This window comes from Patella vulgata, chromosome 4 (genome assembly GCF_932274485.2).
Source record: "Patella vulgata chromosome 4, xgPatVulg1.2, whole genome shotgun sequence".
Classification (NCBI taxonomy): Eukaryota; Metazoa; Mollusca; class Gastropoda; family Patellidae; genus Patella; species Patella vulgata.
Window position 1 is genome coordinate 58,337,116 of NC_065882.2, and position 15,769 is coordinate 58,352,884.

The following is a 15,769-nucleotide window of genomic DNA, read 5'->3' on the forward strand; positions in this document are numbered from 1 at the left end:
TAAAACATGTTTATATCCAAAAGATCTTGGTTCCTTTTCGATATTAGTGCATAACGGAAAGTAACTTTTTAAAAATTTTAAAAATTGTTGAACTATATCATCGTTACACCCAGATGATGATTGTGTTTGAATTTCGTAGAAAATCAGACCATAACTACCCATAAAAAATGGCAAATTGTGTAAAAGTATGTAATTACAAGGTTGTAGACCTACTAGAGGTCACAATTTTTGTTTGATTTTGATGAAACTTAAAATAGATGTTTATATCTCAAAGATCTCAGTTCCTTTGGATATTTGCATATATCAGACCATAATTTACTGGATTATGGCCCCTGATTGTACACAAAATCCCATTTTTAGTTCGTGGATCCTCTAGAGGACACAATTTTTGAATGAATTAATGAATTATCAGATTTTAAAAACTGTTTAAGTATATCACCATTTCACCTTAATATAGGTTGAGTTCAAATTTCGGGAAAATTGAAACAAAACTGCCCGACAAAATGACCGCTCCTTGTACCCAAATTGTGTAACAAGTATGTAATATACAAAGGTTGTGGATCCTCTAGTGGTCACAATTTTTTTCTGATTTTGGTGAAACTTAAAATATATCTTTATATCCTAAAGATCTCAGTCCCTTTCGATATTCGCACATTTCAGACCATAACTTCTTGGATTATAGCGTGTTCCCTATCTATCTCTTGCAAAATGTGGGCCGCTGTGGGTGTATCTTGCCTGGCAACCGCTGGTATAGTCTTGGTATGACATTTGTGGTACTAGATGTTGTGTATTTATCAAGGAGAATGTGAAAACCCCACTACTTGATTAATCCAGCTTATAATAGATCACATCTAATATCATTCTGTCCAGCATAGCTATTTACATATTTACTTCTTGTTCAGAACTATGATTTCAACAAAATGCCATGTATTATAGTTATTGGGAACTGGTTATTTATTCAGGGTTAGCCTCTTTATCTTAATGCTGAATATCGTTCTTTGGCTTTATAAATTAAGAACAATACATATTCACAAAACCTATATTACATATTAGGTTAGGCCCACAGAAGATTAAAATTATCGAATTAAATTAACAGATGTGGTAAAGCTCTGGCCATTATGATTTGTGAGATTAAATGAAATATAAGATTAGAATGTGGCATTATGTCCATCAGCTCAGCACCTGTTCTCAATTTCTTTTGTCAGGAGTTCTTGCAAATTTTTAAAAAATTCGCAGTGATTATTCATTGAATTTTTAATTATATCCCCCAGATTAGGTTAAATTTATAAAATGTTGTAAGCATGATACAGGTTTTTAATGTGGGATTGTTTATTTGCAGAGGTTTTTTTTTCAAACATAGTTTGACTTTTAATTAAAGCTTGGGAGAATTTAAAGATAATAAAGGAGATAGTAATGATTATTAAGAGTTGAAAACATATACATTTGTATTCACAACATATAGTAACCAATGAGTTTATTATATAACACCCCTGGACAACTCTCTTTTTGCCAGATTCTGTTTGAATGTTTTTTTCTAAACCTTAAGGTGTAAGTCCATTGGTACATGTATGTAGAAGAATATAACAATTTATCATCTATATGAACAATTAAACTGAGCTTATTTGACTTAGATATTATTTGACTTAGATATTGCATAGAGTTGACCTATTTAAAATTAATGAACATTTTATAAAATAACTTAAAGGTTAACTACATGTACATAGATAATAAAATTATATGTTGTCATTCTCTAATCTGATTTACACTTCAGCTTTAGCTTTGTAGTACCGGTACATGGCGTGTGAGTGTAACACATATATTCACATTTAGATTGCTAGATATTTCAAAATACATCGTTGTGTTTTAATAAAAAAAAAAACCAAGGACAGTTAAATACTGTTATGCTAAAATGTAGTCAAATTGATTACCAAGTATTTAGAATTCAATTAAGAAAACAAAACCAAATTATGAACAGTAGATAATGACCTGGCCTTGATTCAGTTGCACTAAAAAAAGTATCATCATAGGTGGTGCTGACTTGGCTATGATATCTTCAGAGGAGGCAGAATGTAAGGAAATTATCAATACATCATATCTTTGACTTTGCAATTAAACCATGTGTAGATAGAGATACAACTTTTCACAATATTGTAGTTTACAAGGGATTCAAAATACCTGAAATGGTGTACCAGACTAAAACCCAGAAAAGATTTTTATTTGTATCTTTTATTTGAATTTGTGATTTTTGTTGCATTTTTCAGGGAGAATTCTCTCGAATTACACTGAGGTTAAATGTCTATGTAGGAGGATATAGTAATATGTCTGCTATATCATCACGTATTGGAACTAGGAAGCGATTGGTTGGCTGTGTGCAAGAAGTCAGTATAAATGGTTATAGATATGATTTAAGAAAAGCTGATATTGTTGGTGATGCTGAGTTTGGTGTTAATGTTGGTAAGGATATTATATATCAGTCTTTTTACAATGAAGGAAAGGTTTTAAGACCTCTGGTATAAAGTATTAAAGTTGCACATGTTTATACTATCTAATTTTCTACCTAGTTACTTACTGTGCATTTTGAATACTATGGACCCCTGTGTCTGTCTATTCACAGCCTCAACACTATAGACATTAGGCCTACAATATAGCACTCAGAACTCTTACTGAAGCAATTAATAATTTCCTGCAAACTGTTTTTAATTTTACAATACAATACATTAAAACTAGATCAATTTATTCATTGTGTACCAAAATCTTCTACAATATAGTAGTTTTCAATAGCATTGAAGGGAGATAACTACAAGTTTCCAGTTTTAAGTATTAACATCTTTACTGAACAAAATAAACACCTAACATATGACTATGATTTTTAGGACCAGGTCATTAACCGAAAGCTAATCCTCCACAAATTGCTTCTTGTGATCTAAATGTGAAAATATTAAAGATTCATAATCTACATAGAGTCCAAATAAAATCGCATAATTGCCAGAAAAAATATTAATGCTGGTACTATAGTAAGTTTGAGTACAACTGGACCCTGAATGAGCTTGTCTTTACAAGAAACTTATCCCTTACGCAGTATGCACAACACTGTTACTATTTAAAGTTAAATATCCTATTGATGGTATATTTTATTATAGGTGAATGTAGTCAAGGTATTTGTGAAACTGTAAGCTGTGAAAATGGTGGTATATGTAGTATAAAATCAGCTGATAGCCATGTTTGTTTATGTCCACTGGGAACATCAGGAGATACCTGTGAACACAGTATGTAAACAATACTATTTATTAAAGATATTCATAAAATATTATTCATATAAAACTTTGTTGGAATAAATCAAATATATAGGCCCAAGTTTAAATGAGCTAAACCTCTTTCATTAAAGTTTTAAAAAAAGTGTTGAATTAGGTTGATTGTTTTTTTTAAATATTAACCAGAAGTTGGTTGATTTATTTATTGTAATTACATGCTGGCTTAAACTACATCTCAACAGCTGTATGTCTCAATTGCTCTTCCTGATTATTTCTTTTTTAACCTGATCAACAATTGTTTTCATGATTTCATTTGATTATTATTATAGAACATGAAATCCACATACCAAGGTTTAGTGGCCATGCATATCTTCAGTATGAGGGTCTAGGACGATCTGTATTAACATATACAGAGATAGAAGTGGTATTTAAACCAACAACAGAAGAAGGTTTAATATTTTATAATGGTTATACTAAAGATAGAAAGGGGGATTTCATATCTCTAGCTTTAAGAGACAGTTATTTTGAGTTTAGATTTGATCTTGGAACTGGTCCAGCTAAATTAAGGTAAAGTGGGGTTTTTCTTTGTTTTGTTTTTTTTGTGGTTCAGAATAAAAATGATAAACAAAAATCAATTTGAATATCTCTGTTGATGACAACAGAATTAATTTGAAAAAGTTATTTCTCACACTCAGCCAGTTATCATTATTATGTGCTATTTTCATATGTGAATAAAATACATCTACCTAATGATAAAGTCGGTTACCGAAAGTGGGAGTTGGGTGACCAAATGGTCTAATGTATGCACTTTAGATCATAAGGTCTGTCAAGTGGTGTTGTTTGAATTCCCAGCTTGTACGTGACAAGGAGTAGGGTCACCTGTCTAAACTTGTGTGTTTTTCTCGGTCCCCCAGTTTTCCCCCACTGGTAAAGTTTTCATCGTGTGGAGTTTTGTGATATTTTTTTTTCAAATTTATTATGATTGTTCAGTTAGTCTTTAGGAAGACTTGTAATGATTTACTGCACCTGTCAATAAAACTAATGTAAATGCTCTATATATAGATAGAGTTTTTGATACTTATTTTTGAAAACTATTATTTGGTTAATTTTCGGAAGAAACTTATCGAAATATTATGCAAAGTAATTGCACCTGTCACCTGTGAATGCTTTATATATCAGACCTTTGGAGATTTTTTTCAAATGAGGAATCCTATTGAAAAATAAAGTTGCACAATGATTTTGTTTGCAAATATATTCCTTTGAGAGTTGTTATCTCAAACACACGTATGTCTGTTATATATTTTCAGGAGTTTGACACCTTTAGCCATTAACCAGTGGCATGTAGTACGTATATCACGAACTGGTCTACAAGGTACATTAAAGGTTGATGATCAGTTAGAGATAGAGGGTGAATCACAGGGAGCTTATACACAACTCACATTATTAGAGAATCTATTTATAGGTGGACATGCTAATTATGATGAAATGTCCAAACATGTCAACATGTCAAAATCTTTCACTGGTTGTATACAGAAGGTAATTCAATTTTTGGGCTTGTATCTATATTAGAGTTTCTATGGTTTTCTATCAATTGCTATTTATCATACAAAACTGTAGATAAACTTTAGATGTATCTATAATGTTGGAGATTAATTCATGTATACTACAGTTATCTAGGCTTAGAGCTGTGGTTCTCAACCTATTTTTGTCAACGACTCACCTTGGAACACATTCAAAAATAGCTGCACACCTGGCTAAATATATTTGAAAAATATTTGAATTTTGCAAAATAAAAACATGGTAATTCAGATGGAATACAACCGTAGACAGAGACTAGTGAATGACTAAAACTAAATAAAGAAAAACACAGCTATGAACTTATCAGTAGACACCAGTGAATACTTGATTATGATCACAGGGTTTTTCACATTTTCTCAGTATGCCATTCAATATTTCGTGGCACACTTAGAAAAATCACAGGTGAGCCGTGGCACACTGGTTGAGAATCACTGGCTTAGAGGATCGAGCATATTGACAAACTAAATTATTTGAGGGTTTTCCCTATTGTAAGTTAGTACCATTACAAAGCCAAGACATCATTATGGTTATGAAATCAATCTTTTGTCTGACAAATAACAGAGAAAAAATTCATTACAGAAGAGAATTCTAATTAGTAGTGCTACCTTTCTATACGCCCACATTTCACTACTGTTATTGTCACCATTTTCATCAGTCAAAACAAGGTGACCTTGTGTGCTCTAAATATTGATTTTACATTATGTATGTAGTACTATGTGTAAAAATATGTTTCAAGATCCTCATTTATTGGAGTTGTGTCCCTTAACTTGAGTTATTGAAATCTATGTAATTCTATCACCAGCGTAGATTATATGTCTGTGTCTGCATGTATAGTAGAATAACATTTTGTACTGATCCATGGTACCTGTTTCTATAAAATGTAACTTTCTAAACACTTTGTAATAAGTGTCATACACATTGCAGGGTATTCTTTCTCTTTCTAAAACAGCCAATACATACATGTATTATGTATCACTTGCCACTTGTTTCATGCTGGGAGGATATGTTTTCTAGAAATCAAAGTTTTGCTTTGTTACAAATTTAAAGTCGCTGATCACAATTGTGCATTTTTCGGACAATATCTAATGCCACATGGTTTAATTGATACTAAAATGTGATCAGATTCATTAATGTCCCCCATCTTTCAAAAAAAGCAGGGGAATATTAAAATGGGTCTCTCTGTGTTCGTCTGTCTGTCTGGACACCATAATTCTAGTGAGCTAGAATGTTCAAATTTGGTGTAGGTGTTTGTTAGGTGAATGCCTTGATGGAGTACAAAGATGAGCATTTTGTTTGGTTGATGCTTTGGAACACAATAACTTTGGTTCTAATTTGTTGAGAGTGATGAAACTTGGTGTATAGTTTCGTCACATCAATACCTTGACTAAATTCAATAATGAGCATTTTCTGTTTGGGATAAGTAATGATAAGCAATTTGATTGGTCAAGACTTTGGAACATAATTCTGCTTTTAAAGGGACCATTTCAATTTTAACAAAGTCGCAGAAATAAGTCCATGTACATATGGAATTTAAGCACCAAAATTTAGAGGAAGTTTGCATTTACCTTGTCCCAAAATTCGAGCTCAAAATATTGAGTCATTTGGACAGGTTATCCGGACAGGTTATCCTTTTAGGATTTTGGGTCAGTTTTTTTCGTTGGGTGACCTGATAATCTGTTACCGTTCCTGATAATCTATACAGTGCATGACCCATGTACTGTACTTGATAACGAAAGATACATTTCACTTACATGTTTGGTTTTATCAGACACCATATAATACAGCTTGGGACACTGGTCTCCATTTTCAGATGAAGACTGACGGGTTTAAGTTGTTTGAAACGTGTATTGAGTTAGTTGCTTGGCCCTAACTTGGAGATGTTATGGGCTTTTTAGACAAAATTAAGCAGTTTTATTCTCCAAAATATAATCGAGATTGACCCTTTAATTGAGGTAGAATGTTTAAACTTTATGTAGATGTTCAGTAGGTGAATGTCTTGACTGAGTTCAGTGATTAACATTTCCTTATAAGCAGAGCTAAGCAATATCATTGGTTGATGTTTTGGGACAAGATAACTTTTATTCTAACTGATCATGAACATTTTCTGCTTAGAGTAAGTATAGATAATTAGTTTGATTGCTCGATGCTTTTGAAAAAGATAAATGTGCAATTAATTAATATGTGTCATCTATTTATTTTTGGATTTTGATGGGGGACATCAGCCTCACTGTTAGCCTGTTTAACATTTATTTTAGAGAAAAAAGCCAAAATATCAATGGTAGATAATCTCCCAGCTTAGATTCCATCTAATTAAAAATAGCCAAATTAAAAGATTTTAACAAACACTTAATATTGTCCACAGAGGGTGAACTGAAGCATTTTTGGAGTAACATCCCTTTTTTTTGAGATTCAACTTTAACAATATTGTAAGATAAACAAATTTATTGCCCTAAAAATGACCAGAGGCGCAGCATACAATTATATAAATAACATTAAAGATTCAAAATATCTTCACTGTATTTTCAGTCCCAAGTTTTTTTTTATATTCAATGAAATCTTAATTTTGGTGATATTTTATGATTGTAGGTTGTTATTAATAAGAAACCATTGAGTATTATGGAAGCTGCTCTAGATGGTGTGAACGTAGAACCATGTGAACATCCGTGTGATGGTACACCATGTATGAACGGTGGAGAATGTGTACCACAACAAGATGTCTATCAATGTTACTGTCCATTAGGTTATTCTAATACAAACTGTGAAGATCGTAAGTTTTATCAGTTTAATTTCTGTGATTTCTCTGAGAAGGAAACTTAATTTTGAAAATGGTTGTTAGAATTTAGCATTGAGAAATATATTCTTTGAAAACATTTTTTTTTTTTTTTTCATTTTCTTCAATTGATGAAGCTACCATAATAATCAACTTTTGTTGATTATTTTCATTTGTTGAAACATTTTATTACTAATATTAGTCATAGATATATGTGAAAATATTTGAAGGGTTGTGTAAATATTAAGTATGTTAAATATATCTGTAATCACATGCAATAAAATTCAGCTAGAATTTCTGCCACATACCTTTACAATTATATACAGATTTGATGCCTTTATTGATCATTAATCTGTTGTTTGTATAGAAACTTGAGGTTTATGATGTTTTTAACAAATTATACATGTGTATGTTTATTAACCTGTTATCAACAGGTGGGGGTCACGTGGCTAAGTGGGTAAGACCTAGCTCGCTAGCCTGGCGGTCTGGTGTTCGATTCCGGCATGGTTCTCCCTTGTCAGTGATGCAGGACGGAGGGTCTGACAAGGAAAGCTGTCTAGTCGTTCGGATGGGAAGAAAATTCGAGGTCCCGTGTACAGATTGGCGTGCACGTAAAAGATCCCTTGGCAGTTGGAATTTGATATAAGAGTAGGCCGTAGTGCCGCTGTCCGGGCAAAATTTCCCTCATAGCACACTGTATGGCGTATGCCCGTCTTCATTAGCCCAGTATAGGAGCAGAATAGTAGGACGTTAAATTCCATTTCATTTCATTTGATTTCATTTCATTTCGTTATCAACAGGTACATGTATATATTGACTACCCCAGTTCCTTTAATTCTTCTGTATAGGAAAAAGGTTTCTTCTTTACATTGAGTTTTGTAGCTGAATTTTGAAACTGCTCGAAACTACTTCTCCTAAAATTGACTCAAACTCCCCGAGTCAGAGAACTAGTATACAGTCCTTATACTAGTTCAACAAATCTATTTATGTGACTCTTGGTGCTTTGAAGCACTAGAGGGGGCCGTAGTTTCCGACAGTTTATATGTAGAAATTAAAGTATACATGATAGTGAAATTCCAGGAAATATATTTATTCATTTAAATAATATTATTTTGTATTTAAAACTATTATATTATTTAAGGAATGAGAAAGTTACCATCCAAACCAATGTTTAAAGGAAATGGCTTTCTGATATATACAGATAAAAAAGTTGTAAAAAGGTAATAATAAATACATGTATATATTTAAGATGCATTATGTAAGAGCTAAATCTACCTATTGCAGGTATTTTTCTGGCTTCAAATGTTATGTAGATGACAAGACAATAATCAGGCATAATAAACTCTCTGGGCCATCAGATGGCTCTGATTTTAAGTAGATTAGTACACCATGACTGTTTAAGAGTTTTAACAATACAATAGATAATGAATAATCATCTATGCTACATTTTGTCAAAATTTCAAAGACTCAGAACTTCCCACACAATTAAGAAATTTGACTGAAATTTTCAATATATTCATTATTCATTATCTATTTTTTAACTGTTATAGCAAGAACGGGCAGCTCTTAATCTAATTCTAACATAATGCATCTTTATAAAAACTTATTTATTGAATTTTGAATTGTTGACAGATTTGCAAATAATAATAACCATTACAATCAACTTTTAATCTATAATAAACCGTGCTAGATTTGAAAGCAAACACTTGATCAGAAACTTTTATCATTCTTTCTCGTCAACTGTACAATATTTTATTGTATATCACCCAACATACTAAAAAAAATGACCTTTCAAATATTTTTCTTTAAGAATTAAAATTCAGACTTCCTAAGAACATTGGAATTTATGACAATAAAAATTTGATGATATATCATGTGTCGTGGAGAGCTTTGCGATTTATAGCAATGAAAAATGACAGTTGAAAAAACATCTTTTTATTGCTCAACAATTTATTTACAGAGTAACAGGAAGTAAAATAGATCTACAGATGTATATAAAACCTCAAGATAAAAATGGACTAATATTTTGGACGGGCCAGAATCACATGAAAACAGCTAGTGATTTCATTGCTCTAGGTTTTCGTGATGGCAGTCTACAGTTTCGCTTTAATCTAGGAAGTGGAGAAGCTGTGATTGGCTACAATGATTCCCGATTATTTGATGGATCTTGGCATTTCGTTCGAGCCCAAAGGTAAGAGTCAATCAAAACTCATATAAAATTGATCCCATGAAAATATTGATATAAGTCTTGCTATATGAGCCTGATAGTTTATTTGTAGCTGTCATTTTTCCTTTTGTTTAGGTTAATCACCTGTATTTTAAACTGAGGTGCCCAACCATTATCTGAGACTCTGTACCTCAGGGCTTTCCCCTGAGAAAGTCTGAAAAATCGGAATGTCAGTGGTGATATGTAGTGCATATCTGGATCCAAATAAACAATCAGTTTCATCAGCTACATTACCCCAACCAACAAAATACTCAAATTTACATGTTTCCTAGAAACAGAATAACGTAATGTAATTTAATTCTAATTTACCAAAGATTCAAAGTAATTGTTTTTGACTTGAAACATGGTATTTACAGTTCTCATCTTTATTTGAAAGAAACAAGGTATTCAGAGGTTTATGGTAACTTTAGTTTTAAAAATAGGTCTTCACTCAAAAGATACACTTTAATGTTTGTCAGTATGAAATTATATGCCTTGATATAGTGAAGACAGACTTTTTCAAATGTTATTAGATATAATAATCAAGAGTATTTATTGATATTAAATGTGAAAGATATTAATTTGTTTGAGATTTTACATTAGTAATAGTTACAATGTTCTTGAATTAAGACATTTAAGTTCTTTGTTTTGAACAACTACATCAGTTTTATGTCATGATTCTAAGATACCATTGTCAGTGGCTTATTTTAAATGACAAGATTCTCTGGTGTACTTGATGTTTACAGACATCTTCCTGTCTAATAATTTGTAACAATTAGATAGATTTTATGTCTATAAAAATGTTTCAAAAGATCTCTTCACATTCTTGTAAAATGGGACAGTGTGACAGATCAACTTGATTTTCATGGGAAAAAATCACGCCAAAAAAAAAAATTCTGTATTTATTACTCAGATGTGAAAGTAACCTGTTATCTTAAATAAGCAGACGCTGTTTGATTTATTTAAAAATAAAGTTTTTATTAATTTACCTCAACTTCATATAAAAAAAAATTATTTGCTAAATAAGCTAAAATTGGTGGAGGTCACTCTGTTGACTATTAATAATTGTGAACTATATAAGTTTTGATTTAGTACAGAGGAATAATAATGCAAGAGCTGAATTTGCCGATGGTATACAATCTGCTGACTTCAAATAATATATGAATTATTATTTAGACACTTATTTACATGGCAAATACTAATATACAGATATCTAATTTTTATATATTAAAATAGTCTTATTATGATTAAAAATAATGCAAATTTGTATATTGAATTTGCTTCTGATACCTGATAAATGTATCCATTCGTAAGTTTGCTCTGAATAAAGTAATTTAACTGAAATTTTCAATATATTTATTTTTGATTTCCTTCTTTGAACAACCAGCTCTACATCTAAATATTGAATAATATAATGCCTCTTAATAATTTTGGTGATTTAAACGATTTTAATAAAAGTAATTGCGGTTATTAATTTGTTTTATGATTTTTAATTATAATTTATTATTAAATTCAATAATTTAATTGAATTTTAACTGCCAAACAACATATTACTCTTTAATGTAAATTTTATTTATGTAGAAATAGTGCGCTCCTAACACACTCACACATAACTTTCGAAAATCCTATATATGCCACCAACAATAAATGATATGACGTAGGTGCATGTTAAGAAAGTAACGACTTTTAATAGATATGTGACTTCATGGTAATCATTGGCGATGTTTGAATTTATTTCATGCACATACGAATGACATGTTTAGAAAAAAAACATTTATATTCAGATCTAGAACTTTTTGTATTTTATAATTGGTACGATAATTATTATTATAAATGCTTTTAGCACAGATTGTTGAATGTCTTTTAAAAACGTATCTAGTTATTAACTTTCTGCGGTTTTATCAAGAGAATTGTTTGCTTTTGGTTAAGTATGTTTCATCGACAAGTATTAATAATGATTGACACTTTTTCTGCAGTTTTAAAGTTTATAGCAAGGAAACAAAATTGTTCCTAATAGTTATTTTATACATATGTCAAGTTGTCACCACTTTTTTTGAACCTACGCAAAAATCAAGAAGAGAAGTAGGTGTTACATATATTTATCAAATGTTCGTTGGATTTACATTCATTCATTATTTATTGAAATCTATGTAGAGATTTTGTATTAAGACATAGAGAATGTTATTTAAAGACTTAGCACATCAGTTATATCATGGATAATATTTTAGTAAATCTTCCCAATATCATAAGTAGAAAAAATAAAATAAATATCTTTCCAATCTGCTTTGAATAAGCTCTTTTTTATAATAAAACCTGTCAGTGACAAAAAACATGTCAGTTAAAAACGCACTGTAATGTTTTTCAACCTACAATAGGTGATGACATTCCACATTTACTGTGGGATCCCATGGACATATTAGCATGAAATGATCCAATTTAATTAAATTCTTTTATATACTGACATTTGATATTGCTATTGCACATATTAGTTAGTCTGTATCATTTGTTCTACAAAATCCTTGTTAGCTATTATTCTGTTCTATTCCCATTTGTAACCACGATTCATCTTGCTAAGTTATTCCCTTTCTTACAAGTCATGTTAGAATTTTACCACCAGCTTACCAACAATCAGGAGATTGGATGGCCGAATGATTTATGGCATGGGATATAGATTATACAGTGTTGCGTTGCATCAAGTGGAGTGTTTCGGTCCCCCGCTTGTACGCTATGTGACAAGGAGTAGGGTTTTCCCTGGGTCCTCCGGATTCCTCCCACAGCTAAATACCTGTACTGTACGTGCAAGTGAATAATTATTGTTAATCCCAAAATGACCTAGTTTGAGTTGAGTGTATGTTAAACTTCATTTACCTACAATCAGGGATGATTAAATATAACCAACTCGCCTACATTTTAGCATTGATTAATATTATCACCTGCAATTGGTGTTGATTAAAGATTATCAACTCACCTGCAATTACTGTTTATTAAAATTGTCAACTGCAATTAGTGATCATTAAGATAATCAACTTGTTACAAGCATGGGTGGTTACATGCTTCAGTTACTTGCTTCAGTTACTTGCAGAGTTTTTGTTTTTTTCATCAAACCTTGTAACTGCTCACTGGGTCAGAGTTTTGGACATTTTCATTAGAATCGTTTGACAGCTGATGAGCATGAATCAAATCAAATTTCAGAGATGCCTATAAATTATTTTTGGAGTTGTTGCTCTTGTTATTGAAACCTTGTAGCATTCTTGACGATTCTTTCAAAACATAAAATACTGATAATGTTAAAGCAACCCAGACATCAATGCTGCTGGTACACACTTTTCATTGCATGGCAACCTATGTTTATGATAACATTCCATTGTTAAAAAGGCCTTGCCACGCGTTTCGTCAAATGGGTTGTAGAATTAAGTTTATATTTAATAGAATCTTCTGGTATATGTATTATTAATACTTGTCAGGAAGCAATATAAATTGTTTCATTTATGGTATGTCAGTATATATTGACAATATGATTCCTAAAATCTGTCTTACAGCTTGAAGCTAGTATTTAGTCAAATTACATACAGCGTATTGAATGAAGTAATTTTAGATTCATCATAAACATCACAATCATGAAAAGAAAACTAGACCCGCATTGAAGCAACTATGGGGGTGGGGGGAGTGTCAACCTAGCTGTAAAAGTGTACCAATTTTTACCTATATGGTATCAATGCATGCGTATCTGGTATCATAAGAATGTAAGTCTGTCGGGTATCTGGTGGTCGGTGTGACTGTGAGGGCTGGTATTCTGGGCATGAATTCTTGGGCTAGATTAGCTCAAAAGTGTACCACATGAAAACGGCACAGCAGTGTACCATAGATTTTCCATCATTACAAAAACACTGACAGATATTTCCAGTGGTGAGAGGTACCCCTGACAAGTGTTATATAATTACCAGACTGCAGCTAGGCTAGATTACCTAAAATTGCTTGGAAGTTGTTCAGCACCACCACAGGGATCATGAATTACCACTTCCAGACAGATTGTGCGGTGGGGTATCCCTGTCAGACACGCCCAAAATGACCCAACCCGCAACTAGGCTAGATTAGCTAAAGTCTGTATCATCTGAAACTGCTTAGAAGTTGTTCAGCAGTACCACAGGTAAAAAGGAATTACTACTACAAGATAGTTAATGCGGTTGTGTACCCCTGACAGACACGCCCACAATCATAATGCCACGCCCCGCCACTAGGCTAGATTTGCTAAAGTGTGTATGTACCACCTAAAATTGTTTGGAAATTGTTCAGCACCCCAGGGATCACACTGTTCATTAGGGAGTTTGTGTTAGCCCCCCCCCCCCCTTCCCCCTCGACAACCGCTGGTTTAACTTAGTGCTGCTCGTTGATCATTAGAAAGTCAATAACTATTCTTCTAGTTGTTTACTTGTGATACATGAACTGTATAGTTTCCAACCTTAATACCATAGGTATTTAATAATGAATGCTTATTGCAATGAATTTTTTTTGTAAATATCTTTGAATTAAAAAACTGAAATTCTTTCAGTCATACCCAACAAGAAGTCTTCTATATGGTCATGTATTTATTCAATTATTCTATATGTAGGGTAGGTTTTTATGTGAGTTTTTTTCACAATATTACAAGTAAGATAAAAGACACGAATCTCCTATTTCTTCCTTAAGGTATAATCAGCACACGAACGGCATCCATGAACAAAATTAAATGTTACTGTCATACTGTGTGATTTATATATTGTAGAGAAAAGGAACTTGTTGATGATAAATTTCCTTCTGCAATTTAAAAAAAAATCCATAGGCACTAATGTCATTTTATTGTACTATGAACACATATATAAATGAATTTACCTTCCTTTTTCCCGACTTTCGAATAAAAAACTCTATGTAGCTATTTGTTTGTGTTTAAAGAGTTGACATGTGATTGTCGGGAATCTATATTTCATTGTGACAATATGGCATTGTTATTTTTGTTTTATGTTGAAAGAAGACACAAAAAGTCTGCAATAGATAATGTTAGATGGTGTTTTATTGTTAAGAGTGATATATTGTTCAGCATGAAGATGGCTTTTTTTTTCAACAATGATCTTTTTATGTGAAATTAATTAATTTATGAAATATTGCAAATGATTAGCTTTTTCAGTGTTGGTCAACCCATTGATATATTGGTTCAGAAAAACATTTTTATCCCATGGGGTCATCTGCTCAAATGTCTAATATAATAGTCGAAAATCTTGTGGAATGTATTTATTTTCAGAAACCCATTATCTTGTGGAACTCTTGTGGTTAAAAGTTTCACACAAATGCCCCCAAACCTTGCCATAGATGATGGCAATTAAGTTATTTGCTGATTTTTATGGTGTTAAAAATACCTTATAATTCATATTTTCCCTGTTAATAGTATTTACTTATTAATAGCTCATTACTTTGATTATTATTCACTCTTTATATGAAGCTCTAGTTTGATTGTATTTGAATAAAATTATGCTCCAAAAGACTATTTATGTCTGGGGTCTTAGATTACCCTTTGTTGCCGACAAGGTTTTTCATGTGACGTGTCTGCACAAGAGTTAAATTTGCCAAGTCTGATGGCAGGTTACTGTTTATTCAGATTTGTTTGAATGAAATTGCTTGCCATCATCATATTCCTGAAGCTATGGTCCGAGAAATCCCTCTCTGGCCATTGCTGGATTGGCTTCTGATACTTGAGCTTTTGAGGGAATGTATGTGTCTATTCTTTCCGTTCAATGAAATCTATCCCAAGTACAGCAGCATGACAGCCCTTCGTTTAATCTGGGGTCTTCCCTAAAACTTTGGACAATGATTTAAGGTATTAAAAATGGTGAAAGTATTGTTCGTCTCCATACAGTATTGTATACATTGTATCCGTGTTGATAGCCTCGTTTGTCATGCAATTAGTTTTTCTGTAATATTCTGCTATGCACT

General features: G+C 32.0%; 1 protein-coding gene across 1 annotated transcript in view; it reads left to right on the forward strand.

Annotated features, from left to right (window-relative positions):
• Positions 1–15,769, forward strand: part of LOC126817805 (pikachurin) — a 76,200-nt gene that overhangs the window by 50,840 nt on the left and 9,591 nt on the right. Inside the window, exons 6-12 of the mRNA XM_050544958.2 lie at positions 2,262–2,454; positions 3,141–3,266; positions 3,581–3,818; positions 4,559–4,787; positions 7,416–7,596; positions 8,741–8,819; positions 9,560–9,790. Coding sequence (XP_050400915.1) covers positions 2,262–2,454; positions 3,141–3,266; positions 3,581–3,818; positions 4,559–4,787; positions 7,416–7,596; positions 8,741–8,819; positions 9,560–9,790 — 1,277 coding nt within the window. The remainder of the gene's footprint in view (positions 1–2,261; positions 2,455–3,140; positions 3,267–3,580; positions 3,819–4,558; positions 4,788–7,415; positions 7,597–8,740; positions 8,820–9,559; positions 9,791–15,769) is intronic.